This window comes from Notamacropus eugenii, chromosome 2 (genome assembly GCF_028372415.1).
Source record: "Notamacropus eugenii isolate mMacEug1 chromosome 2, mMacEug1.pri_v2, whole genome shotgun sequence".
Lineage (NCBI taxonomy): Eukaryota > Metazoa > Chordata > Mammalia > Diprotodontia > Macropodidae > Notamacropus > Notamacropus eugenii.
Genome location: NC_092873.1, coordinates 55,382,076 through 55,395,784, shown reverse-complemented (window position 1 = coordinate 55,395,784; position 13,709 = coordinate 55,382,076). Strand labels below are relative to the sequence as shown.

Below are 13,709 nucleotides of genomic sequence, written 5' to 3'. Positions count from 1 at the left end.
CCCTGCATCAGGGAAATCACAGCGAGGTTGGGGGAGACAACTGAGAGGGTTGGTTGGCAAGGGGTGGCTGAGGAGCAGCTTTATGAGCCAGAGGTAACGGACATACTCAAGGTGCTGCCTCTTCTAGGGGCAGGAGGCAACTAAGAAAGCCTGAAGAAGCCTGGGTTTGGAATTGGAGGTCTTGGCTTGAGATCCCAGATCCACTGTTTACTTCCTCTATGATCTTGGATAAGTCACATAACTCTCTGGGCTTCAGTTTCTCCCCTTGTAAAATGAGCCAGCTGGGGCCTGCTTCCAGTTTTAGTTCTCTGACACTCTGAACCTCATCGCTGCGATGGGAGGAGCCAAAGCGTGTCAATGAACCAGAGAAGGAAAGAGAACCGAGTTGCACCAGTTGGTGCATGCCTAGAAAGAGTCTGGGAGGCAACACATTATGGAAACAGCAAGGCCCCAGAGGAGAAGGACCATGGAGTCCTAGATCTAAAGCTGGAAGAGACCTTGGAGGCCACTGAATCCAAACCCCTCAGTTTACTGAGGCACAGAGAGGCCAAGTGCTTTATCCTGTGCCAAGATTTGGCCTGAGTCTTCCTGATCCCAAGTCTAGTCACTGCACCATGATGTCACCCAGAGCACCTGCATCCATGGCTGGCCATTGGCAGTGCCATGTTTGTGTCATCTCCCAGCCCAGGCCACAGCCTCCACCTTGGACACTTCTGTCACCACTCACACTGGACAAGAGTGGAACAACTGGAAGACTGGACTATGTTATGACACTGTTAGATCACAGGGTAACATATCATATTATATTGTTACAGTTATATTATGTTATATGATATATCGTTATGTTATATATTATGTCATATGACATAATATATTATGGTGTTATGTTATATATTTTTATATCATATAATATCATGTTGCTACATTTATTATATTATGCTGCGTTTTATTATATTATGTATGACAGGATAGGCTATTATATTGTTATATTGTATATTATATTATATCACGTTATGTTGTAGAATGTTTTATGGCTATGTTATGTTACAATGTTGTCATACTATGTCATATGATCAAATTATGTCATATAATGTCATACTATCTTATGCTACATTATTGATCCCATTCTATCCCATCCCATCCTATATATCATATCATATCCATCATTACATCATATTTTATGTCCTATTATATAACATGTTATGCTACATTATCAGTCATATTTCATATATTATTCCATCTTACATCATGCTGTATTTTGTTATTTTAAATCATGTAAATTTATTTAGTGTTTTAAATCTTAAGAGGCGCTTTCTAGAATGATCTCACCTGACTTTCCTAACACCCAATCAATCAATCAGCAAATATTGATTAAGCTTCAACTCTGTGGCAGGTGCCAAGCAAAACCCTGTCTTGCCCTGAGGACCTTACTGTCTAGCCAGGAGAGACAACATACACACTTACATTGTCTAGGAGCATGCCCAACAGATCCAGGGTGATTTGGAGGGCAAGGTACTGACAGCTGGACTGAGGCAGGCACTGTAGGTGTTTGTTATTTCTACTTTGTAGAGAAGGAAAGCGAGGGTAAGAGAGGAAGGACACTTTGCTTGAGAGGCAGAATGGAAGAGCAAATAGTATGCTGGATTTGGAGTCAGGAGACTGGTGTTCGAATCCTGCCTTTGTGTGTGTGTGTGGGGGGGGGTGCGTTGAACTCGATGTCCAACCTCAGATCCCTTCTACCTCCAAATTTGTAATTGCAAGGACTCACCTCTACCTCTATGAAGGTGTGCAGCTTCTTGCAGGTTGAAGCAAAGGTTTCTGTTGTGCCAAATTCGAAGTACCACAGCCTGTTCTTCATTCTAGGATGTAAAATAGAGAAAAAAGTGGGGCATATTCAAGAGAGCTTTGACCTGCTCCCACGTGGACCCAGATGCTCCGAGGTGGACCCAGGCACTCCCAGGTGGACCTAGATACTCCTAAGTGACCAAGGCACCCAGATCCTCAGCATTCATGGAGGGAATGACAGGTACTCATGGGAAAGAAGGATGTCTCTCCTCATGAAAGGAACCTGGGACAGAGTCCCTCTGTCCCTCTCCTAGTTATAGTTTCGGTATCATGAAAATTCTAGAGCTTGAAATGGTCATCTAAGCCATTTCCCTGCACAATAGAATCCCATTAGATCACTAATCCAACAAATGCCCATGAAAACTTCTATTTTCCAGTGATGATTAGCTCACTACCTCACAAGGCAGGACTTTCCAGTTTGAGACAATTCTAATTATCATGAAGTTTCTTAGATTGAACTGGAACCTGTCTTCCTTTAATTTGAACCCATGGATGCCATTTAATCTCTCTGAAATTAAAACAAAGTGAATCTAATTGATTAGGTCAGAAGCAGGAGAGAATGGTTCTAGTACCAGTTCGATGTCTCTTAACGAGCTGGGTGACCCTTAAGTAAGGTTGCTTCTCTGAGCCAGACTAGATAATCTCTAGGGTTCTGTTCTAGCTTGTAAAGATCCTTATTGAAGACAGAGATCATGTCCCTCCCAGTGCCTTTTTTTGTCCTGATGAAATATCTGAAGTTCTTTCAATTAAGCTTAATAAATTGATCAATCAATTACACGCTTATCAGGTGTCAGGCACTTTGCCAAGTGAGGGAGATACAAAGAAAAAGGGAAAACAGTTCCTGTCCTCAGAGAGCTTACATCCTACTAGGAAGACAATATGCACAGGAATAGGTAATTGACCCTCATGCCCCCTTGTCCTGTTCCTCTGTGGCTCCTCTAGGTCATCAATATCCCGTGGCCAGAATGGAACACAAATCTCCAGGTGAGGAGACTCTGGACTCTCTTGTTACTGTGATCAGTTTCTCTTTATGCATCCTCGTTTTCTAATTCCAACAATGACATGCTAGAAATGGTGCTGAGGGAGCTCATTGAGGAAATGCGTAATTGGAAAGGAGGATATGGTTTGAGTAAGCGAAGCAGATGGACAGTCTGTGTACTCCCTCGGGAACCAATGATTGTAAGAAGACCTAGGAGAAGGTTTCCAGAATATTGGCTAGATCTGAAGAGGAGGAGAGGGACTGGACCTGTGGTAGAATTGGCCCAGGGAACTCCCAGAAGAGGAATCTCCCTCTACTGATGCAGGTTAGCACCTTCTTTGCAACTAACAATCTTAAGACAGCTGTCTTGGCTACTGAGAAGTTAACTGGTTTGTCCAGGTCATATAGACAGTATAAGTGACAGGCAAGACTTGAACCCAGGTCTAACTGGCTGGGAGGCCAGCTCTCCCTCCATTATACCAAGCTGCCTCTCCTGGAAGAACATGAACCATAATAATAAAAATTATTATTATTAACAACAACAAAAAAACTAATAAGAGTTCATATTTACTTAGAGGTCATGGACAAAACACTGGATCTGGAGTCAAGGCAAGTCACTTAACTTCTGCGAGGCTCAGTTTCCTCATCTGTAAAATGGGGATAATAATAGCACCTACTTCCCAGGGTTGTTGGGAAGATCCAATGAGGTAATATTTGTAGAGTGCTTCGCAAACCTTAAACATATATACCATATATATGCTAATACTGCATCATATAATTTATTCTAAACTATCATAAAAATGTTCAAAAACCACAAGTAAAATTTTTAAAATGTCATACATGAAATCAAAAACATTTTTAAAAAATGAAAATAGTAATTTTAAGAAGAACTTGGACAGAGACATCTTGTTTGCTTTTGCATCTCCTTCCAAATTTTTTCTTCTGGGCATTTTCCCACCCTCCATCCATCCCCCTCCAGATTTGGGAACTGTCTTTATTATTATTAACTTTTCCATAGCCATAGTGTGTATGCTGTTCACACTCTGCTTTCTTTATTCTGCATTATTTTATAGAAATCTTCTCACTTTTTGTTAGCTAACATATTTGTCATTTCTTTGAGAATAATTCCATTTTATTCACATACTACAATACAGTCGTTCCCCAAGCCTTAGAAACATGGGTTACTCCTGTTGTTGTTTTGCTATAACAAGCAATACTTCTAGAAATATTTTTGTGAAGCTAGGTCTTTCTTTAATTTTTTCTCCAATCAATAAAATCCTGACTATGTAGAAGCCTGGCAGATGAATCACTGTATCAAAAGGTCTTATAATTTTGAGCGTGTATTCAAGATTTCTTTCCAAAAAAGGTGGCATTGATCAATTCACATCTCTACCCACAATACAATAGCTATCTCACAGTTTCACTAACATTGAACATTTTAACATGGGACATTTGGGACAGCTAGGTGTGGCACAGTGGCTAGAGCACTGGCCTTAAAGTCAGAAAGACCTGAGTTCAAATCTGGCCTCAGACATTTACTAGCTGTGTGACTCTGGGCAAGTCACTTAACTCTGATTGCCTCCTAAAAAAGAGAACACTCAACATTTTAAATGATTGTTTCCAATTTAATAAGCATATGCATCTTGAGTTGTTTTCATTTGCACTTTTCTGATTATTAGATAGTTTGAACAGTTTTTCAAAATTATGATTGATAACTTATCTATCAAAAAATGGATCTCACACTTACAAAATTAATACCAATTCATTACAAATTTTTGGATGTTAGATTTTCATTGGAAATATTATAGGTGATGCTTTTCCATCATATCTGTTTATTGTCTTTTTATTTTGATTGCATTGATTTTGTTGTTTTATTAGAACAATTTAGAGAATCAAATCTAGCATCAAACCTCTGCACAGTCAGAGGGAAGGTTGAGAGCCTGCCTTTGGGAGCCAGAACTCTGGAGTAGAAAAGCCTTGGACTAAGTGTCAAAAGACCAGCTCTACCACTTACTTATTGGCCTTGTGACTTTGGGCAGGTCACCCAATAGCCATGAGACTTGATTTTCTTGTTTGTCAAATGGAGAAAATGATACCTGCCCTCTTTACATTACAGCATTGCTTTAAGTCTGAAAAATGGTGATGTATGGGAAAGGGTTTGGAACTTTTGCCCCGTATAACTACAAGGTGTTCAACAGTGGATTAAAATTTAGGAAAGTGAACTGAATTTATGGAATATGGAAGGGTCACATGTACCATAGATCGTAAGAGTCAGGGTTATATTCCCCTAGTAAGTCATTTTTCCTCCTTAACTCCTCTCTTCTCCAGAGAGCTAACATTTACTCAGCTACCAAGTCCTGTTTGGAACCTGGCTATTATCCTGGATTTTCCCCTCTCTCACTTTCCACTATTAAACCCATGGGCTGCCCCCTTAATTGCCTTTGCTTCTGAGTTTAGGAGAATTATGCCACTTTTGCAGCTGATGACTCACAGGTTAAAGTTGTATAACCCCAGAGGAAGGGAGTTCCTATCTCAGGCACTTGCCACTTGCTGACTGTGTGACCCTGGGTAAGTGACTTAGCCTTTCTGGGCCTCAGTTTCCCCATCTGTAAAATGAGGGGGTTGCATCTGATGGCCTTCCATTTCTAAGTCTATGATCCTTAGTCCTATGTCTTTTCCTCAGACGGTTCCCGAATTTCCTCTTGGCTTAACTTTGTCCTCAATGGATTAGCTCTTCCAGATGAGAGGTTGACACTCCAGAGGCCCTGGTGACTTTGACTGACCCGACCTGAGAAAGCAGCAGCTTCCTTTGAGGCCAGAGATATGCAGGTAACATTGAGTTTCTTTTCTTTTCCTCTTTTGGTGAATTTTTCTAAGTCCATTGAAGGCTTTCTTGACTGTTGACATATAGGAAAATAAGCTGTCAGCAAAACAAGCAGAAATTCCCCTTGAGCACAAATTTCGAAAGTCATGAATGTCTGGCCTAGATCCATGTCAAGCAAAAGCACAAAGAGATGAAGCTGCTGACTGGACGGAAGGAATATCACAACGTCAGAAGTGGAAAGGACCTCAGAGACCATCTGGTTCAAGTCATCCAGAGCTGGGAGAAATCCCCACTCTATTATCCCCAACCAATGACCATTCAGACCCTTTTAAAAACTCTCCAAGGAAGGGGAACTCACCACCTCTCTCAGAATGCCCCCCTCCACTTTAGAATAGTGAACATTCTTTTTTTCTGGCATCAAGGCAGAATTCACTTCTTTTCAATTTCTGCCCATCTTTCCTAGTTCTGTCCTCTGGGGCCAGGCAAAACATGTTTGATCCCTTTTCTGTGGCTTTTCTAAACCTTGAAGACAATTATCATGTGTCTCACCCCACCCCACCTAGCCTTCCTCCAGTAAACAAGACTCTGCCAAGATTCCACATTAACATACAAAAGTGTATTAATTTCCCAACAATTTTTTTGGTTGAATCCAATATATTTTAGTGAGAATGGTGCTTCTACGATCCTTTGGTGTAAGGAATATCCTCTGCCTTCTCCTACTAGACCTCCTTTTGTGAAGGTGAATGGGATAGATTTCTAGGAAAGGGCATCATTCCATCCCAGGAAATATGCCAAGGGCAGCCAGGTGGTGCTACAGAGGATAGAGGCTGGAGTTGGAGTCAGGCAGACTCAGTTCATGAGTTCAAATCTGACCTCAGACACTTTCTAGCTGTGTGACCCTGGATAAGTCACTTCACTCTGTTTGCCCCAGTTTCCTCTTCTGTAAAATGAGCTGGAGAAGGAAATGGCAAACCACTTCAGTATCTTTGCTTAGAAAACCCCAAATGAAGTCACAGAGAATCAGATATGACTGAAACAAGTCAACCACATCCACAAAGAGGAGATGTTCCTGATAAGCCCTGCATACTCATTCTCAACTCTCAGTGATGGTTGGTTTGTTCCATGGGGTAGGCCAGTGAGTAATTTAGCCCAGGACCTTCTGACCTGGGCCCTCAGGGTGGTCCCCAAACCTTCCCAGAAGTAAGTGGCTTTTTAGACCAGAAATAACAATAATGAGAGAAAAAAGGGAGGATAGCATGTTCAGACTTCAAATCATATAAGGCTGTAATCAACCCTCTTGGTTTCAGGTTAAAGTGGAATGAAATAGACTGAATGCGGAAGCACTGTGGTTCATGTGGGTCTGTTCACACATACAGCTGACACCCTGCCTGAGTCCCTCCTCATTCTGGTCCATCCTCTGCTCACCAGATGAGCTCCTTGAGGGCAGGATTGTTGGATTTTTGCCTTGGCAGTCCCAGAGGTTAGCACAAGGCCTGGTCCAGAGCAGGTACTTAATCAATGTGTGTTGCTTGACTCTTTTGGGGAAAGATTCCATCTCACCCGGGAGGTACCTCTCTGTGGGATGAGGGGATGGAGGGAATATTTAGAATAAGACAGGGCTTTCAGTTTCCAACTCAGCATGGCAGATGCCACTAACATTCATCACAGCAAATAGTCGAATGGATGTAAAGAACAGGCAAAGAAACAGAGGAGGGAATAGAAGAATTCACTTTGTTCCTGGGCTGGGGGAAACTCCTCGGCCAAGCCTACGCAAGGTCAAGTTCCCCTGAAAGGAATCCTGTTTCTCTTCCCATCTCTCACTTTAATGGGGAACATTGCAGAGAGAAACATCACGCCTCCTCACACCACAGTGGAGGAAACTTTAGGGTTGGAGCCCTGAAGCCCAAAGCAGACATGAGGTTTTCTATTTGGATTTGGAGTCGGGAAAATTCGAGTTTGAATCCTGTCTCAGATTCTGATCAGCTGTGTGATGCTGGGCAAGTTAGATCTGTAAAATGAGGACCTCTACTAAGGTCCTTCCCAGCTCTGAATCTGTTATCTCATAATTTTGTCATTGTGGCTACACAGACCTGAGGGTTCAAGAATTATCTGGTGGAATTTGGCTCTCAGAGCAGACATTCCATCTCCCAATCTCCCAGGGAAGTTAGGTGGTGCAGTGGGTAGAGTGCTGGGTCCGGAGACAGGAAGTTCTGAGTTTAAATCTGGACTTAAACATTTAGCTGTGTGATCCTGGGCAAGTCACGTCACCCTATTTGCCTCAGTTTCCTCATCTATAAAATGAGCTGGAGAAGGACATGGCTAACCACTTCAGTATCTCTTCCTAGAAAACCTTGAATGAGGTCACAAAGAGTCAGATATGACTAACAACCTCGAATGAGGTCACAAAGAGTCAGATATGCCTAACAATAACAGTTTTCTAGAGTAGATATTCCTCCATCATCAGTGGCATCAAAAATATTTGTTGAAGGCCTACTGGTAGATACTATAATAAAGTGAACCTTCACCAATGAGATCCCTGCTTTTAGAACTGATGAGCTGGTTAAGTGTAGATGATTTTTGTAGACTGGATTGTGTAGACTGGAATTTCGGAGACAGACATACTGCCTATGCAACCTTAGATTCCTGGGCCTCAGTTTCCTTATGTGTAAATGAGGGGATTAGACTCAATGAGGTCCCTTCTACATTTAGATCTATGCTCTTATGTTCTTATATTACTTAACCTCTCTCTGGACCTCAGTTTCCTTCTCTGTAAAATAAGACAATTAGACTACATGATTTCTTGAAGATTCTTCTATGTTACTTCAGGTCACAGGCCTTAATTTACCCATCTGTAAAATGAAGAGGTTGGATTAGGCCCCTTTCACCACCAAGTTGTAATACTTTGATGATCTCTCCCTCATCCACTTCCCCACTGGTCACTAGGAAAGCTGATCTGCTCCTGAATTCAGTGTCCATTTCCCTTCCAGGATGGGCAAGCACTGGCTTACTCACGCCAGATACTGGGAGGTCTCCAACAGGCAGCCAACATTTTTTGGATGAAGCAGTGCCAAAGATGTTTTAATGGCTTTTGGAATGCTTCCTCGTCTTCTCCCTCTGTCCTTTCTTTTCTTTTCCTCCTCCCACAATCACCTTTCACTTGGGAATGACTAACCTTCCACACGTTAGCCAGACCTTACTTGTCTACTGCTGGAGAATTTAGCACTGAGCACTAACTCTAACCCACAATCTCATACCCTTGGGGCAGAGGAGTTATGACTTACGTCCTACGTGGTCTTTGTTGAAGGAAAGAGAATAAAGAGAGTTGTGGTATCAACTAGGAAAGTGGATTAACACTGTGTATGTGTGTTCTTCTGTATTCTGCTTTTGTTTGGTCTCCATCCTCTCGATAGCTATCAAAACAATCCATTCTTTGAATTTGTATCCCCAACATCTAACATGTTTTAGGCTCTTAATAAACACTTGTTGATTGATTTCTAAGGAACGGGACTGGCCATGTTACTCCCCTGCTCCAAAACGTCCCACAATACCCTATTCCTTCTGTGATAAGCTCAGCCCAGCACTGAAGTCCTTCTACAATTTGACTCCAACACCTTTTTCAGTCTTATTTCACGTGATTGTCTTCAGTCTCTTTACATCCCTAATCCATCCATCCATCCATCCATCCATCCATCCATCCATCCATCCATCCATCCAACCATACATTCATATGTATGTATACATACATATGTATTTGTGTGTATATACACACACACCTACTTACACACACACACACATACACACACACACACACGGCTATAATTCAGCCTAAGCAGACTAGCAGTCGCTGCCTTGGCCTGCCATGCCATCTCTCACCTTTGGCCTCCCCCCTCCTTGTCTCTGACTCTCAGCATCCTTACCTTCCTTCAGGGTTTTGCTTAGGTACAACCTTCTCTAGGAAGCATGCCATGATATTCCTAATGTTTGCATTCTCCCCTTCTTAACAACAGCTAACTTTTATATGGTGCTGATGATATGCCAGGCACCATGCTAGGTGCTTTACAAATAGAATCTTATTTGATGCTCACAATGCCCCTGGGAGGCAGGTGCTGCTACTTTACAGGTGAGGAAATTGAGGCAAACAGAGGTTAAGTGACTTGCCCAGGGTCACACAGCTAGTAAGTGTTTGAGGTCAAATTTGAACTCAGATCTTCCTGACTCCAGGCCCAATGCACTATCCACAGAGCCACCTTGCTAACTTCTTCTAGTCATCTTGTATTATTTTCTTAGCTATGTGCACTTTGCAGCTCTCCAGCAGATGTAGGGACCACGTTACCTCTTCCCCTTCCCTTACAAAACTCCAGTGGCTCCCTATTACCTCTAGGATCAAATATAACTTCCTTCTTGTTTGTCATTTAAACCTGTTAATCACTTTCCTTCCCTACTTTTTTATAGTTTACTCTTCTACACTCAGTCTATGGTTTGGTCCACACACAATTCTCTGTTTCCTGTCTCCACACACTTGCACTGGCAGTCCCTTAAACCAGGAGCACACTCCCTCTTCACATTTGCCTCTTAAATTCCCAGTTTCCTTCAAGACTGCTCAAATTCTGCAGGAGACTTGATAGGGTCCCTGAATTGCTCATACCTTCCCTTCCAGGGCTACTGTCCTATTACTGTAAGTATATCGCATATACTGACTGATATGGCTATCTTTGGTCTTTCTCACTAGACTGCAAACTCTATTATGGCAGGGGCAGCTTTTGCCTTTTCTTCTCCCCAGCTCTTAGCACCTGTCTGGTGCTGAATAGATGCCCCACAATGTGGCTTAATAGACTAATGTCATAGCATCCCTGCAGCCTAGCTTAGGGTCCTGCTCAGGCAACACTCAATGAATGCTTGGTAAACTCAACTGAATTGAATAATGATACTGTGGTAAGGGGAAAGACCTTTGCTAGGTCACCAAGAAAGGATCACAGTAATGGTAATGTACTTAGAGAAGAATGTTGAATGACAACAATGAATTGACATTGATCTTAGTTATAAAAGGAAAATAGCAAGAGTTCTAGGAAAACCAGAGGGGGGAAAGTCCTTCAGATAAGATCATGATGGAAACATCACCATTGGTGGTGATAACATGACTCTTTTCTTATCAATGATGTAGTGGGGGAGGAGGAAGAGTGTTGGACCTGGAAATGGAAGGTCCTGGGGTCAGGACGCTGTGTAGATACTGTCATCAATTTCAGAGGATTTCTTTATCTGCAAAATGGGCATAATAAGACCCATCTCCAGGACTGTTCTCCTCAGAGTGCTATTCCTTGCACGAGACCCTCTATCTCCAAACTCAGTTCGTTATGCATTGGCTGTCCCAGTAACTCAAGTGCATTTTGTAAAATTTAATCCAGCTTCACTGAACAGTGTTGAAACTCTGAGCTCCAAAAGGAATTCAGAAAATACTGGGGCATTAGTATTCCAAATGACCCAATGGAAAGAGCAGTGGAGAGTTAGGACCTAGTTTAAATTCCACCTTTGGTACTCTTGGACCTTAGACAAATCACTTAATATCACCAAGTCTCAATTTCTTCTTCTGTAACATCAAAAGGATTAATAGATAGGTCTCTAGGTCCCTTCCAACTAGAACTTTGAGCCTCTGCTCCTTCCATTGTATCATTTGGAATGGATTGGAAACTTTACAAAATGCATGTATTATTCCAGGCCAGAACATGGGAGCCTTTGAATTAAATTTCATTGCTCTGAGTTGAACAAATAAAGAAATAAAAGTAGGAGCATGAGCCAGGGGAGAGAGAGACTTGGGGTCTGAGGATGGGGGTCTGAATCTTGCCTCTGATGACTACTCCCTTGGGGACTCTGGGCATACTTCACCCTTTGGGAATTAGCCCATTCTCATCTGTAAAAAGAGGGAGTTGGCCATATACACCCAAATATTCGTAGCAGCATTTTTTGTGGCATCAAAGTCCTAGTCAACAAAGTAGATGGGCATCCTGTGGGGAACAGTTAAACATATCGTGGTCTGTGAAAGTCACAGAATGCTGCTGTGTTTTAAGACATGGCAGATATGATGGATTTAGAGAAACATGGAAAGATTTACATGAACTGATGCAGAGGAAAGTAAGCAGATTCAAGAAAACAATACACACAATGAGCAATTGCCATAAAAAACTGAAAGTGAGTGCTGCCAAGTTACAAAGAACAAACCTGGTTCTAAAGAAGAGGTGTGAGAACCCCTCCTTCCTCCACTCCCATTCCCCTACTCCTCAGCAGAGGCAGGAAGTCCAAGGATGCGAAACATTATATTTATTTTTGTATTTGTCAATGCATTGATCAGTTGTGATGATTTTTTCTCTTTTCCCTTTTATTTTTCTTAAAAAATTTTTTTGGGGGGACAGGAAGGGAATTGGATACATGGGGAAAGTTAGATGACACCCAAACAAAAAATATAAATTTTTATTTTTTGAAAGAAGTTGACTAAGTGGCCCCTGAGACCCCTTCCAACCCTAGATCCAAGAGTCTACAATTTTAATAACAGAATTAAATCATGACAATAAGAATAGCTAGCATATATTCCAACTATTACATGTATGTCTACATATATGACTATGTATGTATGTGCATATATATGCATATGTATGTATATATAATGGGCCTGATATCATAACTCAACAACCTAAAGAGAGGTGGGGGAGGGTGGGATGGTGGTCAAGGACTTGAAAGCTTCTTCACAGTGATTGTCTCAGGTCCAAAGATGGGAAGTTGTGGACCTCCCAGTGACCTTTGCAATCCATCTGTGAATTTTGGATTAAAATGATGCACTTGTAAACACGTTGACTTAAAGACTGAGGGCGAAGTGTGGGTCGGTGGGAAGAGCACTGCATCTGAAGTCAGGAGACCTGGATATTCACATCTGGCCTCTGATGTTTGCCACCTGTGTGACCTTAGGTGAACCCTTGCTCCTCCTTGGGCCTGTTGGAGGTTTTGGACTAAATCAGGGATGTTTGAGTTAATAAATAATGATCAATTTTAATCCAGTAAACTTGTAGCATTTTTGGTAACTATTTCAATACAGTTGTTTTGGTGATCCTGTGAATTTTATTTTATGTATTTTATGTATTTATGGGTTTTGGACACAAGTGAGGCTAATGACCTCAAGACTAAAGAATTTTGGAGTTTGCTTTCAGTTCTAAATCTGTGATCCCAAGTCATTTCATCTCTCTAAGGCCTAGTCTCCTCATCTTCAAAATGAGAGATTGTACTAGCAGGGGTCTCTACAGAACCTCTGTGAGCCTTTGTTTTCTCATGTGCAAAATGGGCAGATTGGACTAGTTTGCTCCTGAGGTTCCTTCAACTCTGGGTCAATGACCTATATAAACACAGAAATGGGAGTCCTTGCTTCTTAGGGCTGACATGTGGGAATTGCCACTAACAGGAAAAACAGAGAGCTACAAGAAGTCTGCTACAAGACCAGGTTAAGATGGACATTTGAGGAGCTGATAGGAGAGAGTGTGAAGACTTTTCTCAGGATGAGGAAGCGTTGACTTCATAAACACAAGGCAAAGGAAATGATAGTAAGCCAAGACATAAGGGAATATCTGACTCTGATGTGAGAGTGGTGTGATCCCTCCATCCATCAGGGAAATGGTATGTGGCTTACTGAATCCAAACAATTGGGTCTAGAGGAATAGCCATGCACCAACAGAAAGTTCATCAGAGACTTTGGTTGGAGCTCAGACTCAACAAAGCAGTCAGAAAATTGAAGCATCCTCTATGATGCTCCATGACCCCTAGTGACCATGGAAGGTGGGAGAGTGCAGGAGCATGAAGGCATGCCAACATATACAAAGGAATTCATGAGAAGTGCCCAAAAGATAAAAGCAAAGGATTTGCACTCTGTGCTGCTACCAGGTGGGACTGAGGACAGTCACCTCAATACCCCACCTCTCACCCAGTGCAGGAATCCCCTCTCCAGCCCTGCTACCATCTGTGGGGGATACAGGGATCTCTTTCAGCTGCTTTTGTCCGTCACCAAGTATGTTACCATGCATGATC

At 42.1% G+C, this 13,709-nt stretch overlaps 1 protein-coding gene and 1 long non-coding RNA gene across 22 annotated transcripts in view; one reads left to right on the top strand and one right to left on the bottom strand.

The window, feature by feature from the left end:
* DGKG (diacylglycerol kinase gamma) overlaps positions 1-13,709 on the bottom strand; it is a 273,063-nt gene that overhangs the window by 68,134 nt on the left and 191,220 nt on the right. For all 19 annotated transcript variants that reach the window (XR_011973966.1, XM_072640384.1, XM_072640377.1 and 16 more), the window contains one exon: positions 1,769-1,859. Coding sequence is in view for 18 of the 19 variants with exons in the window: in XM_072640384.1 (XP_072496485.1) it covers positions 1,769-1,859 (91 nt within the window). In the remaining variant the exon portion in view is untranslated. The remainder of the gene's footprint in view (positions 1-1,768; positions 1,860-13,709) is intronic.
* Positions 31-13,700, top strand: LOC140525215 (uncharacterized). 3 transcript variants are annotated; one of them, XR_011973968.1, is made up of 6 exons: positions 31-788; positions 1,864-2,026; positions 2,788-3,149; positions 5,556-5,653; positions 5,736-7,155; positions 8,636-13,700. It is a non-coding gene; the product is annotated as an uncharacterized lncRNA (long non-coding RNA). The 3 variants fall into 3 exon arrangements; XR_011973969.1 differs by having other exon boundaries at positions 42-788; positions 6,956-13,700; XR_011973967.1 differs by having other exon boundaries at positions 42-788; positions 5,736-13,700.